At 39.6% G+C, this 15,355-nt stretch overlaps 1 protein-coding gene across 1 annotated transcript in view; it reads right to left on the bottom strand.

The window, feature by feature from the left end:
• The window catches only part of COL9A3 (collagen type IX alpha 3 chain), a 118,101-nt gene that overhangs the window by 84,510 nt on the left and 18,236 nt on the right, over positions 1 to 15,355 (bottom strand). Inside the window, exons 6-10 of the mRNA XM_053707973.1 lie at positions 4,546 to 4,581; positions 4,345 to 4,368; positions 2,702 to 2,755; positions 1,984 to 2,037; positions 983 to 1,024 (exon numbers count right to left, since the gene is read on the bottom strand). Of these exons, the coding sequence (XP_053563948.1) occupies positions 983 to 1,024; positions 1,984 to 2,037; positions 2,702 to 2,755; positions 4,345 to 4,368; positions 4,546 to 4,581 (210 nt within the window). The remainder of the gene's footprint in view (positions 1 to 982; positions 1,025 to 1,983; positions 2,038 to 2,701; positions 2,756 to 4,344; positions 4,369 to 4,545; positions 4,582 to 15,355) is intronic.

Here is a 15,355-nt window from a genome sequence, read left to right as displayed (position 1 = left end):
TATCAGTACCACTGACCCCAGAGATGGCCCTCCTACATCTCTTCCCACGAAATATACCGGCCACCCTGTCCAAACTGGTCGTCTTTGTCCTTGCAGCCATGAAACTTGCGATAGCTAGAGCATGGAAAAACCACAGCCTCCAGACATTACAGTCGCGACCCCTATAATTAAATTTTTACGCCAGTATGGAAAAAAGCTTCTACTCTAGCCTAGATAAGGAGGATCTGTATTGGCAGATCTGGGAACCCTGGATTGTATACCAGGACGACCAAAGATCATCACATATGCATTGTAGTGTTCCCAGCCTCACCTTGTAATGCAATATCTAATTCAGAACCCAACTCAAATCTTATACTACATTGAACCTTTCCCACTTTTGCCTTTTCCCCAATATGTGACTTTCCCCCTCTCCCTCCCCCCCCCTTTTTCCCTTGAGGTTGCTTGCCCCATCTGGTGATCTTTGATTTTACATGTTACTCCTGAAACTGTTGTCATTATAATATATTTCTTTCACAATAAAACAATATTGAAAAGAAAAAAAAATTGTCTGTCATGTAAAAGCCACTGCACATGGTGGATAACAGTAACACCACTATGCACAAATGTGGAGAAAATACTTAGGGTACCTGACTAAATTCTATGGGAACCTAAACCAATTTTGTCCATTTCTCTTCACTTTGCTGAGGTATTGTTACTAGTATTAAATTATACATGAATAAAGTAATTAAAGTCTATTTTTTCCCCCCTTACCTATTTTTGAGCATTTAGTTAATGTTTTCACTGGCCCCTCAAGAGAATTAAAGGAAACTAAATTATGTCCCTTTAAAATAAATTGCCTGATCTATTTTTAAAACTGAACATAGTATAGTTTAAATTTGGGTTTTATAATGTATTGTTGCTCTGTTATTGGTTCTGCATTGGTGACATAGATTAAACAGCTGTGCATCAGTGTTTATGAGAATAAATAGCATAATATACGTACCTGCAGGTCACCATTGCCATTGGGAACCACTCCAGGGAGACCCTGTTAAAAAAAAAAAAAGATGGTTCTGGGGTATAGCACATCTATTTTTTATCTTAGCTCTTTAAACTTCATAGAGAAAAGTATCTGGAGGAGAGTTATCGGATTGCTGAAAGTGTACATGTTCTTTGCATGTGGGTTAATGACTATATATCTGCCCCCTGTATATGGAGTTTTCAGCTTAACATGAGCTTCTGCATTCAATATCACTGAATATATACATGCATTATGTACTTGATTTTATTGCAAATATACATACCCTCTTTATATGTGGCTGTACCAGCTATAAACCTGCCTCTGTATGGGAGGTACCAGCTATACACCTGCCGCTTTATGTGGATGTAACAGAAATAACCCTGCCTCTGTATGTGGATGTACCAGCTATACACCTATTCCTTGGTGTAGTATTATCTATACTTGCTACATGCCTGCCCTCTGTATGAAGTACAGACAATATAGTTTCCCATTGTCTGTGTGCTTGCTGTATTATTTTATATATAGCTGCCTTTGTACAAGTAATTAATTACTTTATACTCACTTCAGTATGTTGGGTGCCCTTAGCATGCCTGGCTATGCACCCTATGTATGATTACTGTCTATGCACATTCCCTCTATATATATATATATATATATATATATATATATATATATATATATATATATATATATATATAATTAATTAACGGTTATGCAACTACTTCCTTCTTTAAAAGCAGGTACTCAATTAAAAACATAGACAATAAATCAAAATAGAAAGATCAGAAAATGGTGACAAATTTATAGATTATATAGAGAAGGAAATTATAAAGTTACAAAAGTATGCAATTATTTTTGGTTAGCTGTGTTTTTTTATGAATGTTCTTATGTGTTCTCTAGCATATGATGTCTATCTCTGCATTCATTTCACACATATACTGTTAAGCATTATTATATATAAGTATAATATTATGAACATGACTCACAGGGGGGCCTGGGGGCCCAGGGGGGCCAGAAAGTCCTGGTTGACCAGAGGGTCCCTGTAAGGAAAAATGTAGTGAGTGATCTCTTCTTTTGATTCATGGAATACAATGTGACATGCCTTAAAATTTAAATCAAACAACTTATTAAACTAATGGAACATAAAACTTTATTTTTCAGCATTTTGAAAACCTAATGTGTTTTTTTTGCTATCGAGGGCATGGGACAAGCATATATTTTTTTATTTAGAGCAAGAGATGAAGGCACACATATAATACACACATACATCCCTTCTAACCGTTTTAGGCTTTTATCTGGTACTGGGAGGCTACAGGCAGAATTGTGATGGGCTCAGGGCAAGGGTAAATAGCTTAAGGCCGGGACAGGGTAGTTTATCGGTGAGTTCAGACATACTATAGGCAGAGACAAGGCAGTCCATGGGTGTGATTGGGCATTCTGAGGTCATGGATGGGCATTTTCCAGGTGGTCCCTGTTTTTTTTTTTTAAACCAGAGCATTATGATGGTAGGGACAGCAGGACAGGGCTCCAAAACCAGGGCTATCCTTAAAAATGCTGTAAAGTTCTCCCTTTTAGCCTAGTTAGCTAGGGCCTCAATGATAGGGCAAAAGGCCACAGCAATACCATTATATGATTCCTACACAAACGTTTCTACTGAATGATTAACATAAAACATTAATAGTGATAACAGGTAAAGACACTAACCACTGGCCCCTGTGGCCCTGCGCCTCCTGGTAATCCACTTGGTCCAGCAAAACCCTGAAAGAATGTAAAGAGTTAATCAGGTATACAATTCCATTGTCTATAACCAATATACAGTATGTCTGAAAGGTGTATATTGTTATATTTCCTTACTAAATACCCAGTAAATTACAACTCTCCATAACATTTTTATCATATTATATACTTCATTTTGTCACAAAGCACACTGAGACCTTGTATTTCTCCAGAAGTGTGACTAAAGAGGAGGAAACAATGGACAGGATTTATAGTTTTTAGATCGGGGGCAAGCAGGGCAGCTACCCTGGGTGCCAGAGGCCCATAAAGCACGTGGTGGGGTGTAGATCTACAACACTACTGCAAGAGAGCAGGAGAACCTATGCAGTGACTGTGTCAATGACTTCCTAGTTGCAAGGGAGTTTGCAAACTTTAACACAACAGATGAGCTTTGAGGACAGAAGTCTTGCTTTAAAAGGAGGATGTGACTGTAGGCAGGATGTGTAGTGGCTTCTCTTTCTCAGCCACACCCAACTGCACAAGTTTGCTTGATCTGAATGAGTGGCTTGGCAGTGGGCTGTTCTTTTATAGTGCAGGACTGGTTACACACAGTGATAGGAGTGCAAGGAGAGCTCGATTTGAAGGCTGCCTGCTGATGTTTATATTGCATATTTGCATTTATCTAGTCTGGTTGAGTGAAGTCCCTGCAGGTGAGTTATCTGGGTGGAGACAGAATCATCTTAGACAGACTGGTACTTCTTAGTGATTATATGTCTCGTACATGAGGCTGGATTGCATTGCATGGCATATGAGTACTATATCTGCTCTCTTTTGTCCAGCTTTGGCAGTAAGGGATGGGTTGCCTAGGTCTAATAACCTATGGGGTTTTTTCATATTTGTATTATTTAAAGTGCCCATTTATTAGATATTAGGTTTAATTGTTTGGCATATTAGGTACTTTTTTCTATGTGGCTTTCTTTATACATACTCTATATAATTATTTTCTGAGTCCTCACTTATTGAGCTGGTGTCTATAATAAAATTCAATTTCTAAAGCCCAAGGGGGTAGTGTACTGTTTCTACATTGCTGAACCTGTGTCAAGTTCAAATCAATGAGTAAAATGGGAATTCCAGTTTAAAAAACAGATACTAACCCCATCCTGGCTGCCTGGGTGTCTATAAGCATGTGGATGTCTATAGGGGACTTTGTGTCTGTGTCTATGGGCACCTGTTTTTGTGCATGTGGATGTCTATCAGTGACTATGTGTGTACGCATGTGGATGTCTATGGGCACTTGTTTTTGTGCATATGGATGTGTATCAGTGACTGTGTTGTATGTATGTGGATGTCTGTGGGTGGCTGTATGTGTGTGTATATGCATAGGGTGCTATGGATGCCTAGGTGTGTATGTGGATGTCTGTGAGTGCCTGTGTGTGATTGCATTTGTTGTGTCTGTAGGTGACTCTATGGGTGCTTTATTTAAAATTAAAGGACAGTTAGACATGGAAAGTTGCACTTTAGAATTTGTGAGCCATGCTTTAGAATTTCATTTTGGAACCAGATTCTCTAGAAACTGTCCTAATTATTAACACTACCGAAGTAACGTTGGCTTATGTTTTTAGATTACTTACTGGAGGCCCTGGAGGTCCTCTACCCTGGAATAAAAAGAAGGAAAAAAATATTATACAATTGCAGTGCAATTATTGCAAGTAATAGTATTCAGTAAACTGGGTAGCTTGAGCTATTTGTCTTTCTAGACTAGTATATCTTATATATGTTCCATAAGTTCTCAATGAACATGTACAAAATTAAGCTTTGTGTGATATACTTACTGCAGGTCCATCTGGCCCAGGTGGTCCAATATCTCCCTGTAAAACAACAGGACAACAGGAAGCTTAGAAGATTTAGATTTCATGTAGGTAAAGAAATCAGTTATGCTGCCAAATAGTTAATGAAAGAGTTGTAAAGTGTGCGGGTGAGATACTCCTCATTACCTAAGACAGTATGCATATATTAATACACATACATAACTATTAATACTAGTTTATTTTTTTAGAGTAGTACAGTAAGTCCCATACTTACGAACGAGTTCCGTTCCGGGAGCATATTTGCAAGTCCAATTTGTTTGTAAGTCCAACTGTATTGTAATTTGTGTGAAAACCCTCACTTTATTATACTTTTCACACAAATTACAGTACAGTAGTACATAAAAAACAAACAATACTGTAAAGAAAACATTTTAATCTTACCTTGTATAGTAAAACAGCACGGAGTGAACAAAAACGGAACTAACTTCTGTGATTTGACATGCCAAAGCATGTTTGTATCTTTGAAAGTTTGTAACGTGAAAGTTTGTAAGTAGGGACTTACTGTATATTAGAACTTCAAAATTATACTCAGTACAGGTGGACTTCCGGCTGGAGGCGGGGCAGACAGGTAGCTGCAGGTAGAGGTAGTTACCGCTGCTCCGCGTTTCTACGTGAGGCACAGGTTTATCACCAGCTTATGCTGTTCCCTTGGCTGGACTGCCGCAGCAGCAGCTTGGGTATTAGGATCATGGATCCTGCATAAGAAGTCCGCTTATAAAGCCTATTTGTGCAGGGTGGCTACTGCACACCATTTTCTTCAGAGGTTTTGGCATATACCTATCTGGCCTTTTCCTTAAGGGTACCTGGTTACCCGGATACATACAGACCTGTTCCTGCCGCAACTGCAGCGCTGGGAAAAAGCACTAACAGCATCTGAGCATCGTTGCGGTGTTCGAGTATAACAAGTCTGCAGAGGTCGCAGCAGTTTGCTAGCCCACCAACCTGCTAATCAGCCAATCAAATCTAACATCCTACCTGGTTTCTGGATGGATCACTGCAGTGTGTCGCTGGATGGGAGACCCGGAGCCGGGCAGTGAACTTGGACGTATAGGAGGCTTGCTGCACGGGAGCCGCCCTCACAGGTGTGCCTGGCCACACCTGCACCTGTTTACCTGAGTGGGTCCTCCTTTCTGCCCCAGCACGGTCGGGGTTTTGTGGTCTCTGGTGGAGGCGCATAAGGAAGGGGTCCTGTTGCATGAGAGGTCCCCCCATAGGTGTGCCCAGACGCACCAGAATCTGCTTGTTTGTACGCGCCTCTTTCTGACCCGGCGTGGTCGGGATTTGTTGATCCTATTGTTGCCGCTCGTGAGGAGACTGCGAGTCAATGGGTCGCCTGGGGCTCTGTCGATAAAGCAACTCTGAGCTCAGAACAGTGAGTAGTGCGTGCCCCGCTACACTTGAAATTTCACTTTATCTGTTAAAGAGCACTGTGGACTGTGTTCCGCTCCTGTAATCCTAGCCTGTACAGTTAAAGCTGCACGTGTGGGGTACCAGAGGTATTGGGACAAATGGTAGTGACCCAAGCGGTCTCAGAGAAAAAAAAAGTGGCTTATTAATAGGAGGCGGTGCGGGCTATCTGTTTGGTGGAACTTTGGCTAATTTTCATGCTCGCTGGGGTTTTGCTTGTTTCCTCTTGAATAATAGCCTATACCAGCATTTAACCCTTGGTTCTGCAGCATGTATCACTATAGTTACTTGTGATTGGAAGAGATCAGTGCTGGAGGAACTTTGTGCCACATCTATACCCAGCTTTGCAGAATCTTTACTTTGTGTGGACGTTTTAGTTCCCTGCTGCTAAAGCAAGTATCCAGTTGTGTCTATAGTTTCACTGATTTCATCACAAGGGAATCTGTTTGGCAGCAAGAACACAAGGCATTAAAGTATTAATCATATATGTATGTTGTTCTACTTAAGGTGCTTTATAACTGGCCTATTTAAATGCTCATCCAATATGTATATGATTGAGAGTTCTATGTGAAAGCCCATATTACAAGTGCTGTTCTTTTTGTTTTTCTTTTTCTCTGTTGTGAGCCTATTAACTTGATAGTCTCTTAAATGCCAAAGCATATACTCTTATTCTTTGAAAGCACATGTAATCATATATAAAGCTTGCATGATTTAGCAAAAGTACATTACATCAGAAGCACAAATATCTCTTAGGTAGCACCTTCTCCGTTCCCAAGGTTTTCTTCCCTCTTTTGTTTTTTTTTTTTTTTTTGATATAAGCACTTTAGCACTTTAAGGCGTAGTTTGTTATAATCTTTTTTTACTGTTAGTAATAACTATAATAGAAGCACAACCACTTTAAGAGGCACTTTGTTCTAGTTTTTTTTTTTTTTTTAGTATTAGACTGAAACGGAGCCACTAAGAAGCATTTTGTTATAAAGTTATTTTTCTTTAGAGCATTTAACAGTTAAAGTAGCACGAGTATTGAAATGTAAGCACTTTAGAAAGCACTTTGATACAGTTCCTCCTTTCCCTATGTTAGTCAGGATTAGAATAATATAAATCTTTGGGACACAAATATTACAGAGAGTACTCTTTTGTGCTGTTAAGAATTTTACGTGTACAAATAAGGGAAACTTAAGCTTTCATTAGAGTAAGGGTAGGGACTGGAGATAGTAATAAGTTCAGGTAAGCTCTACAATCTCTAAGTTACATATATAAACATACGATTATTATAGGTACTATTGGAAACATTGTTGGGTGGTTTTTTTTTTTTTTTTTTTTTTTTTTTTTTTCTTCTTCTTCTTCATACACTCAATTATTTGTAAGCAGCAGTTTATGGATAGGTACATGCACCAAAAGAGCTCTCCCTCCAATATGCCGCCTAAATCCAAAGACAAGAAGGGGGGCAGCAGGACGCTGGATTCTAGCATTGATACTCCTTTAGACAAAAGTCCATCGTCTCTAATGGGCAGTAATATGGCAGAGTTTGCCGCCGAGGTGGCAAAAATTCTAACTCCTCAATTCGAATCTGTAAAATTGGAAATTAGATCCAAAATTTCAAATCTTACTGCAGAAGTTAGACAATTTTCCGCAAGGATGGAGGAAGCGGAAAATCGGATTTCGGATTTAGAGGATAGATTTAATGTACAGGAGCCTATTACTGAGGCGCATAGAAAAATGATCGCATCATTACAAGCGAAGATTGAGGATCTTGAAGATCGCTCAAGACGAAATAACCTGAAAGTGATCGGCCTCCCAGAAACGTCAGAGTTTCAGGATCTGATGGCCTTTGTATCTATTACGCTTCCTCAGGCTCTGCAGATTCCGGCTCCTGCTGCCCCCTTCCAGATAGAGATGGTGCACAGGATAGGGCCACGTAGAGAAGATAACGAGGGCAATAGACCCAGACCAGTTATATTTAAATTTCTTAATTTCCAGGACAAGATGTTATACCTACAACATTATCGGAAATGTAACCCCTTAGTGTTTCGCTCTCACAGACTGCTGATCTTTCAGGATTTTTCATCAGAAACTCTGGCTAAAAGAAGAGACATGTCTTTCTTTTATGGCAGATTACAAAAGGGAAATTACAATATCAGATTGATGTATCCTGCGAGATTGGTAGTACTGAGAGAGGGTAAATACTTCACATTGAATAATGTTATGGAAGCTGAGACTTTCTGCAGAGAGGAGGGGGTCCCATAAAGTAGCCAGTAGTGAGTAATTTCTTTGTTTTTTGGGGTTTTTTTTTTTTTTTTTGTATTGTTGTTTATGTCTGGATTGTTATGTATCTGTTCTACTGCAAGAAGGTTGCTGGGTTTTTTTTTTTGTCTCCCTCTCCCTCCCTCCTCCCGACCTGTTCGCCCGGATGCATTTATCCACCTCACTCACAATATAGGCTTAAAATATTATGGAAAGTAAATTAAATCTTCTGTCTTGGAATGTGGGGGGTGTAACCTCCCCAATGAAACGTAAATCTATAATTAAACATCTGGGTAGATTCCGGCCTGATATAGTGTTGCTACAAGAACTACACCTTAAGCCCCAAGAATTTCCCAAACTTAAATCCAAATGGGTAGGGGAGGTTGTGGCAGCGCCCGCTACTTCCAGAAAAAGAGGGGTGGCCATATTACTCAATAAAAATTTGAATTATCATGTGCATAATGTGGAGGCAGACCCGGAAGGGAGGTTTCTAATACTGGAAATCGAAATTAATAAAATACATTACGTAATATGCAATATCTATGGCCCGAACCAAATAGACTATAACTTCTGGTCCATGTTAACATATACACTACATAAATTTATAGGCAATAATTTAATTATCGCTGGTGATCTCAATCTGATTTCAGATACCGTGTTGGATAATTTGAAAAAAAGATCACTGCGGGCGAGATGCAGAAAGGTTCGTATTTTTCATAAGTTTTGCACACAATTAGGCCTAATTGATATTTGGCGCTCTCAGAACCCAGATAGTCGTACATTCACATGCATGTCTCATGCGCAGCAGGCGCTGTCCAGGATAGACTATTTTTTTATTTCAGACTCTCTTCTTGGTTGGAACTGGACTTCACAAATTGAAGAAATTATAATTTCGGATCACGCGATCATCTCATTGTCATGTAATATGGCTTTAAGAAATACAAGTGGTATCCGCTTTCCCTTCCCTAAATTTTTAAATAATAATGTAAGCTTTCAAAATTGGTTAAAATCTAAGTGGGTCGAATACTCAGAAAATAACAGGAATTACTTTGACAAGATCGAGATATTTTGGGAAGCCTCAAAGGCTGTCCTGCGTGGGGAAATAAAATCATATATGATTTCTTTGAAAAAGAAACACACTCAGGTAGAGAGGCAGATGGCTAATCAAGTCAAAAATGCATATAGAAGGTATATTAGTAATCCCATTAAACAACATTGGGAGACATATGTAAACGCTAAGACAGTGCGTGATATCCATATAAAACAAAATAGTGTTCAGGAGGACATCAAAGCGAAAGCATTGTATGGCGGCCATAAAGGAAGATCCGCAAAATTTTTGGCTAGGTTGGTTAAACCTGCCCTAAGGCAAGCCATTCCAGCAATTAAACAGGGCACTGCACGCTACACGAAACATCCTGACATTGAAAGGGTATTTGTGGAATACTTTCAAGAAGTATTCAAATCTGAGACCCCAAATCCAAGCAAGAAAGCAGAATTTTGGCAGAGGATAAAGGTTCCAAAACTTTCAGAAGAAATGAGGAACTCTCTGAATGTTACTATATCTGAAGAGGAGATAACTGCTGCAATTAAACAGGCCAAACCAAATAAAGCCGCCGGACCCGATTCGTTCCCTATTGAATTTTATAGAATTTTAGAACCACAGGTGGTACCGGTATTGGTAAAGTTATTCAATTATTATTTTTCAGAAAATTCGAGTTGCTCCCAGTACTTCGCCGCCGCGAATATTTCACTAATTCTGAAAAAGGGCAAAGATCCTGAGATACCTAATTCTTATCGGCCCATATCTGTCCTAAATACGGACTATAAGATTTTGGCTGCTATTCTCGCCAACCGGCTGAAACCATGCATTGGAAGCATAATACATGGAGACCAATCGGGTTTTATGCCAGGACGAAACCCTGTCAAAAATATGCGAAAATTACTAATACTAATCGAGTCGTACTGGAACAGACAGGTGTTCCACAATCAACATAAGATCATAGATAAAGCAATTTTAACGGTAGATGCAGAGAAGGCATTTGACCGTGTTAACTGGGAGCACTTGTTATATTCCCTGGAGCAATTTGGCCTGTCGGGAAAATTTAATGATTATATTGGTTTAATCTATAGAGCTCCGACATCCGCATTAATTATTAATAATGTCCTATCCCAACGACTGACCTTACACAGAGGTACTAGGCAGGGGTGCCCCCTCTCCCCTCTTCTATTCAACATCAGTTTAGAACCCTTGGCTCTATTACTGCGTCAAGAGCTAGAGGGTATTTCGTTGGCAGGGGAGAAACATGTTCTGCTTCTGTACGCAGACGATCTACTCTTATTTCTATCTAATTTGAATTCAGCGCTGCCAACTTTGCAGAGTATTGTCGCGGATTTTGGAGAGATATCAGGGTATAAGATAAATGCCACAAAATCAGAGCTTCTGTGGCTACATAAAGATCCCACATCTCTTGTAGACCATCCATTCTTAGAAGTTCCACAAATTTCATACTTAGGTTTGAAATTATCCCGTAATCCAGCGGAATGGTACAAGGCAAATTTTACGGATTGCCTGGAACAATGTGGTAAAAAATTGGATGATTGGATTGGTCTGCCCATATCCCTTTCGGCACGAGTGATGCTGATCAAATCAGTTATTTTTCCTAAATTTTTATACATTCTACAAAATATACCGCTTTTCCTGCACAAAAAGGATGTTATTAAGTATAATAAAGCATGCTCGCGTTTCTTATGGAAAGGCTCCAAACCCAGAATAGCATGCCACCGACTTATGAATAACAAGCTCGCAGCGGGGCTGGCTCTCCCCAACATCCAAGCTTACAATTTGGCGTGTATCTCCAGGATCGCGATAGATTGGCTATCGGAAAAGGAGCAAATTTCCTCCTTTTCCGGGGAATCAGAATTGGTCGCCCCCTTCTGCCTGAAGGCTTTACTCCATTGCCCTCTGACCTCGCTACCATCCAATATCTTTTATATATCTATGTTCAAGAACATCATAATTGCATGGCAGAAACTATGCAGCACCCTTGATTGCCCTGTGCATGTCTCAAGCTATTTATCCATCGGTGGTAACCCTAACTTTATACCTGGGTTGTCTAACCAGATTTTTAAAGATTGGGCGGCAAAGGGTTTGAAATTTGTGGGGCAAATCCGGGGAAATACGGGTCTGCCAGTAACATTTGTAGAATTGGTGCAGAAATTCAATCTGGGAACACACGAGTTCTACGCCTACTTGCAAATCAGACACTATCTCCAAGAATTACTTTCTAGTTTTGGAAATAATTGGTCGTTAGGGGATATCCAGACTAGGGTAACTTTATACGCAGCTGGCGTATTTGCAATATCTTCACTATATTCACTCATAGTCCAAAAATCTTCTAATATGCAGGTTACTGATATGACAGTAAAATGGTCGCCTTATTTTCCGAATATAGACGAGCAGACGGTTATCGGTAGCTTCAAGATAACACAACAAAGTTGGGTCCCAACTTCATGGAGAGAGTCTCAAATCAAAATAGGTCTACAGAGGTATTATACACCAAATCAGTTATCCAAATGGTATAAGACTAGCATTTTTTGCTCTAGGTGTTGCGCAGCGGAAGTGGACTTATTTCATTGTCTGTGGGCTTGTCCTAAAATTATCCAATATTGGATGAAGATAAACTACTGGATGAATACAACCCTACACTTAGACCATCATTTAAAGCCTATTGATATTTTCTTTTTAGTTAATTGCCAAGGTATACTTAAAAATTTTAACCTCATCAATACAGTTATATTAACGGGACGTATTCTTATTCTCAAATTATGGAAGGCGCGAGATGCACCCCAAATATCGCACTTTAAAAAAGCTTTATTAAACCAACTCACTGTAGAACAATTTAATATCCCTTATCCCCAAGAAGAACATTTATCCACTTTTTTTCGGAAGTGGGAATCTTTTGTCATATCTCTGCCGCTGGCATGTCAAAGGAAGGTGATAAAACCATTCCGTGACTCTGTGTTTATAATGACAAATATATATGCAGGGCACTTCCCGCGAGAGTGGGTAGAGGGTTAGACGCCAGGAGGGTGGATGGGGGCACGGACGATTGGGCCAGTGGAGGAGGGCGGTCCTTTTTGCGGGGTTTTTTTTTTTTTTTGTTTTTGTTTTTTTTTGTTGTTTTTTTTTTTGTTTTGTTTTGTTTTGTTTTTGTCCTATATATATTCAAAGATGTGGTTTTTCTTCTTGAGACCTGTAATACGCACTGTACAAAATGTAAAATATGATATGATATGTACTGTCAGATCTTATTGGTTTAAATGTGAATTTATCTTCCCGTGATTATGTAACTTTTTTTTATATTCAATAAAAAAAAAAAAAAAAAAAAAAAAAAGAACTTCAAAATTATTAGTCACTTAATGGTTCCAAAAACTTGCAATCTGCACACACACACACATATTATGGGCAAGATTACAAGTGATGCACTATTTAGTGCCCCCCCCCCCAGCATAAACATTGCTTGAAGTCATCTTTTTGCACGAGCGGCTTAGTGTGTGTATTGCAAGTTGAAAGTAAAACTTTTGCATGCAAGCGAAACCCAATGTGCACTAACCAAAGGACTTTGGATATTGCAACCTTAAATACATACAGAGAGAAGTGCACTCACAGGAACGAACAACCAGCTCAATACCATTGTTAGCCTGTTCTATGGCGATTCCCCACCTGGGTGCAGCTTTTTAGCCCAGTGATGCTTTTCACAGAGTAGAACTTTCCTGAAGTATATCAGTCTGATCCCGCCTATATACAGTGGGGCAAAAAAGTATTTAGTCAGCCACCAATTGTGCAAGTTCTCCCACTTAAGAAGATGAGAGAAGCCTGTAATTTTCATCATAGGTATACCTCAACTATGAGAGACAAAATGTGGAAACAAATCCAGACAATCACATTGTCTGATTTGGAAATAATTTATTTGCATATTATGGTGGAAAATAAGTATTTGGTCACCTACAAACAAGCAAGATTTCTGGCTCTCACAGACCTGTATCTTCTTCTTTAAGAGACTCCTCTGTCCTCCACTCATTTCCTGTATTAATGGCACCTGTTTGAACTTGCTATCAGTATAAAAGACACCTGTCCACAACCTCAAACAGTCACACTCCAAACTCCACTATGGTGAAGACCAAAGAGCTGTCGAAGGACACCAGAAACAAAATTGTAGACCTGCACCAGGCTGGGAAGACTGAATCTGCAATAGGCAAGCAGCTTGGTGTGAAGAAATCAACTGTGGGAGCAATAATTAGAAAATGGAAGACATACAAGACCACTGATAATCTCCCTCGATCTGGGGCTCCACGCAAGATCTCACCCCGTGGGGTCAAAATGATCACAAGAACGGTGAGCAAACATCCCAGGACCACACAGGGGAACCTAGTGAATGACCTGCAGAGAGCTGGGACCAACGTAACAAAGGCTACCATTAGTAACACACTACGCCGCAGGGACTCAGATCCTGCAGTGCCAGACGTGTCCCCCTGCTTAAGCCAGTACATGTCCGGGCCCGTCTGAAGTATGCTAGAGAGCATTTGGATGATCCAGAAGCGGATTGGGAGAATGTCATGTGGTCAGATGAAACCAAAGTAGAACTGTTTGGTAGAAACACAACTCGTCATGTTTTGAGGAGAGAGAATGCTGAGTTGCAACCAAAGAACACCATACCTACTGTGAAGCATGGGGGTGGCAACATCATGCTTTGGGGCTGTTTCTCTGCAAAGGGAACAGGACGACTGATCTGTGTACATGCAAGAATGAATGGGACCATGTATCGTGAGATTTTGAGTGCAAACCTCCTTCCATCAGCAAGGGCATTGAAGATGAAACGTGGCTGGGTCTTTCAGCATGACAATGATCCCAAACACACCGCCCGGGCAACGAAGGAGTGGATTCGTAAGAAGCATTTCAAGGTCCTGGAGTGGCCTAGCCAGTCTCCAGATCTCAACCCCATAGAAAACCTTTGGAGGGAGTTGAACGTCTGTGTTGCCCAGTGTCAGCCCCAAAACATCACTGCTCTAGAGGAGATCTGCATGCAGGAATGGGCCAACATACCAGCAACAGTGTGTGACAACCTTGTGAAGACAGAAAACGTTTGACCTCTGTCATTGTCAACAAAGGATCTATAACAAAGTATTGAGATGAACTTTTGATATTGACCAAATACTTATTTTCCACCATAATTTGCAAATAAATTATTTCCAAATCAGACAATGTGATTGTCTGGATTTGTTTCCACATTTTGTCTCTCATAGTTGAGGTATACCTATGATGAAAATTACAGGCCTCTCTCATCTTCTTAAGTGGGAGAATTTGCACAATTGGTGGCTGACTAAATACTTTTTTGCCCCACTGTATATCATCTATACCTGTATACCTGTATATCTATTATAGGTATAGATATGTATTTGACATTAACATTATCAGTTATATATAGAAATATATATTTAAAATACAGGTAAATAAATAAAATTATATCTTTATTATATTTGAAGAACATTGGAATGTAAAATATGTATAACCAGCTTTAGATCTAACGTGGTGTCAGGTTGGCATACTGTTAGGTCCGTAAATAATTAGACACTGACACAATTTTCATAATGCTGGCTCTGTACACCACATCACAATGGTTTTGGAATGAAACAACCAAGATGCAATTGAAGTGCAGACTTTCATCTTTAATTCAAGGGGTTGAACAAAAATATTGCATGAAATGTTTAGGAATTACAACCATTTTCACACACAGTCACCTTATTTCAGGGGCTCAAATATAATTGGACAAATTAACACAATCATAAATAAAAAAATATATTTTTAATACTTTGTCAAGAATCCTTTGCAGGCAATGACTGATTGAAGTCTGGAACACATGGACATCTCAAAACGCTGGGTTTCCTCTTTTGTGATGCTTTGCCAGGCCTTTACTACAGCTGTCTTCAGTTGATATTTGTTTGTGGGTCTTTCTTCCTTAAGTTTTTTCTTTAGACAGTGAAATGCATGCTCGGTCGGGTTGAGATTAGGTGATTGATTCGGCCATTGCAGAATATTCCACTTCTTTGCCTTAAAAAACTCCTG

Source organism: Bombina bombina, chromosome 1 (genome assembly GCF_027579735.1).
Source record: "Bombina bombina isolate aBomBom1 chromosome 1, aBomBom1.pri, whole genome shotgun sequence".
NCBI lineage: Eukaryota > Metazoa > Chordata > Amphibia > Anura > Bombinatoridae > Bombina > Bombina bombina.
The sequence above is the reverse complement of the archived record's forward strand: the minus strand, read 5'-3'. Positions and strand labels throughout refer to the sequence as shown.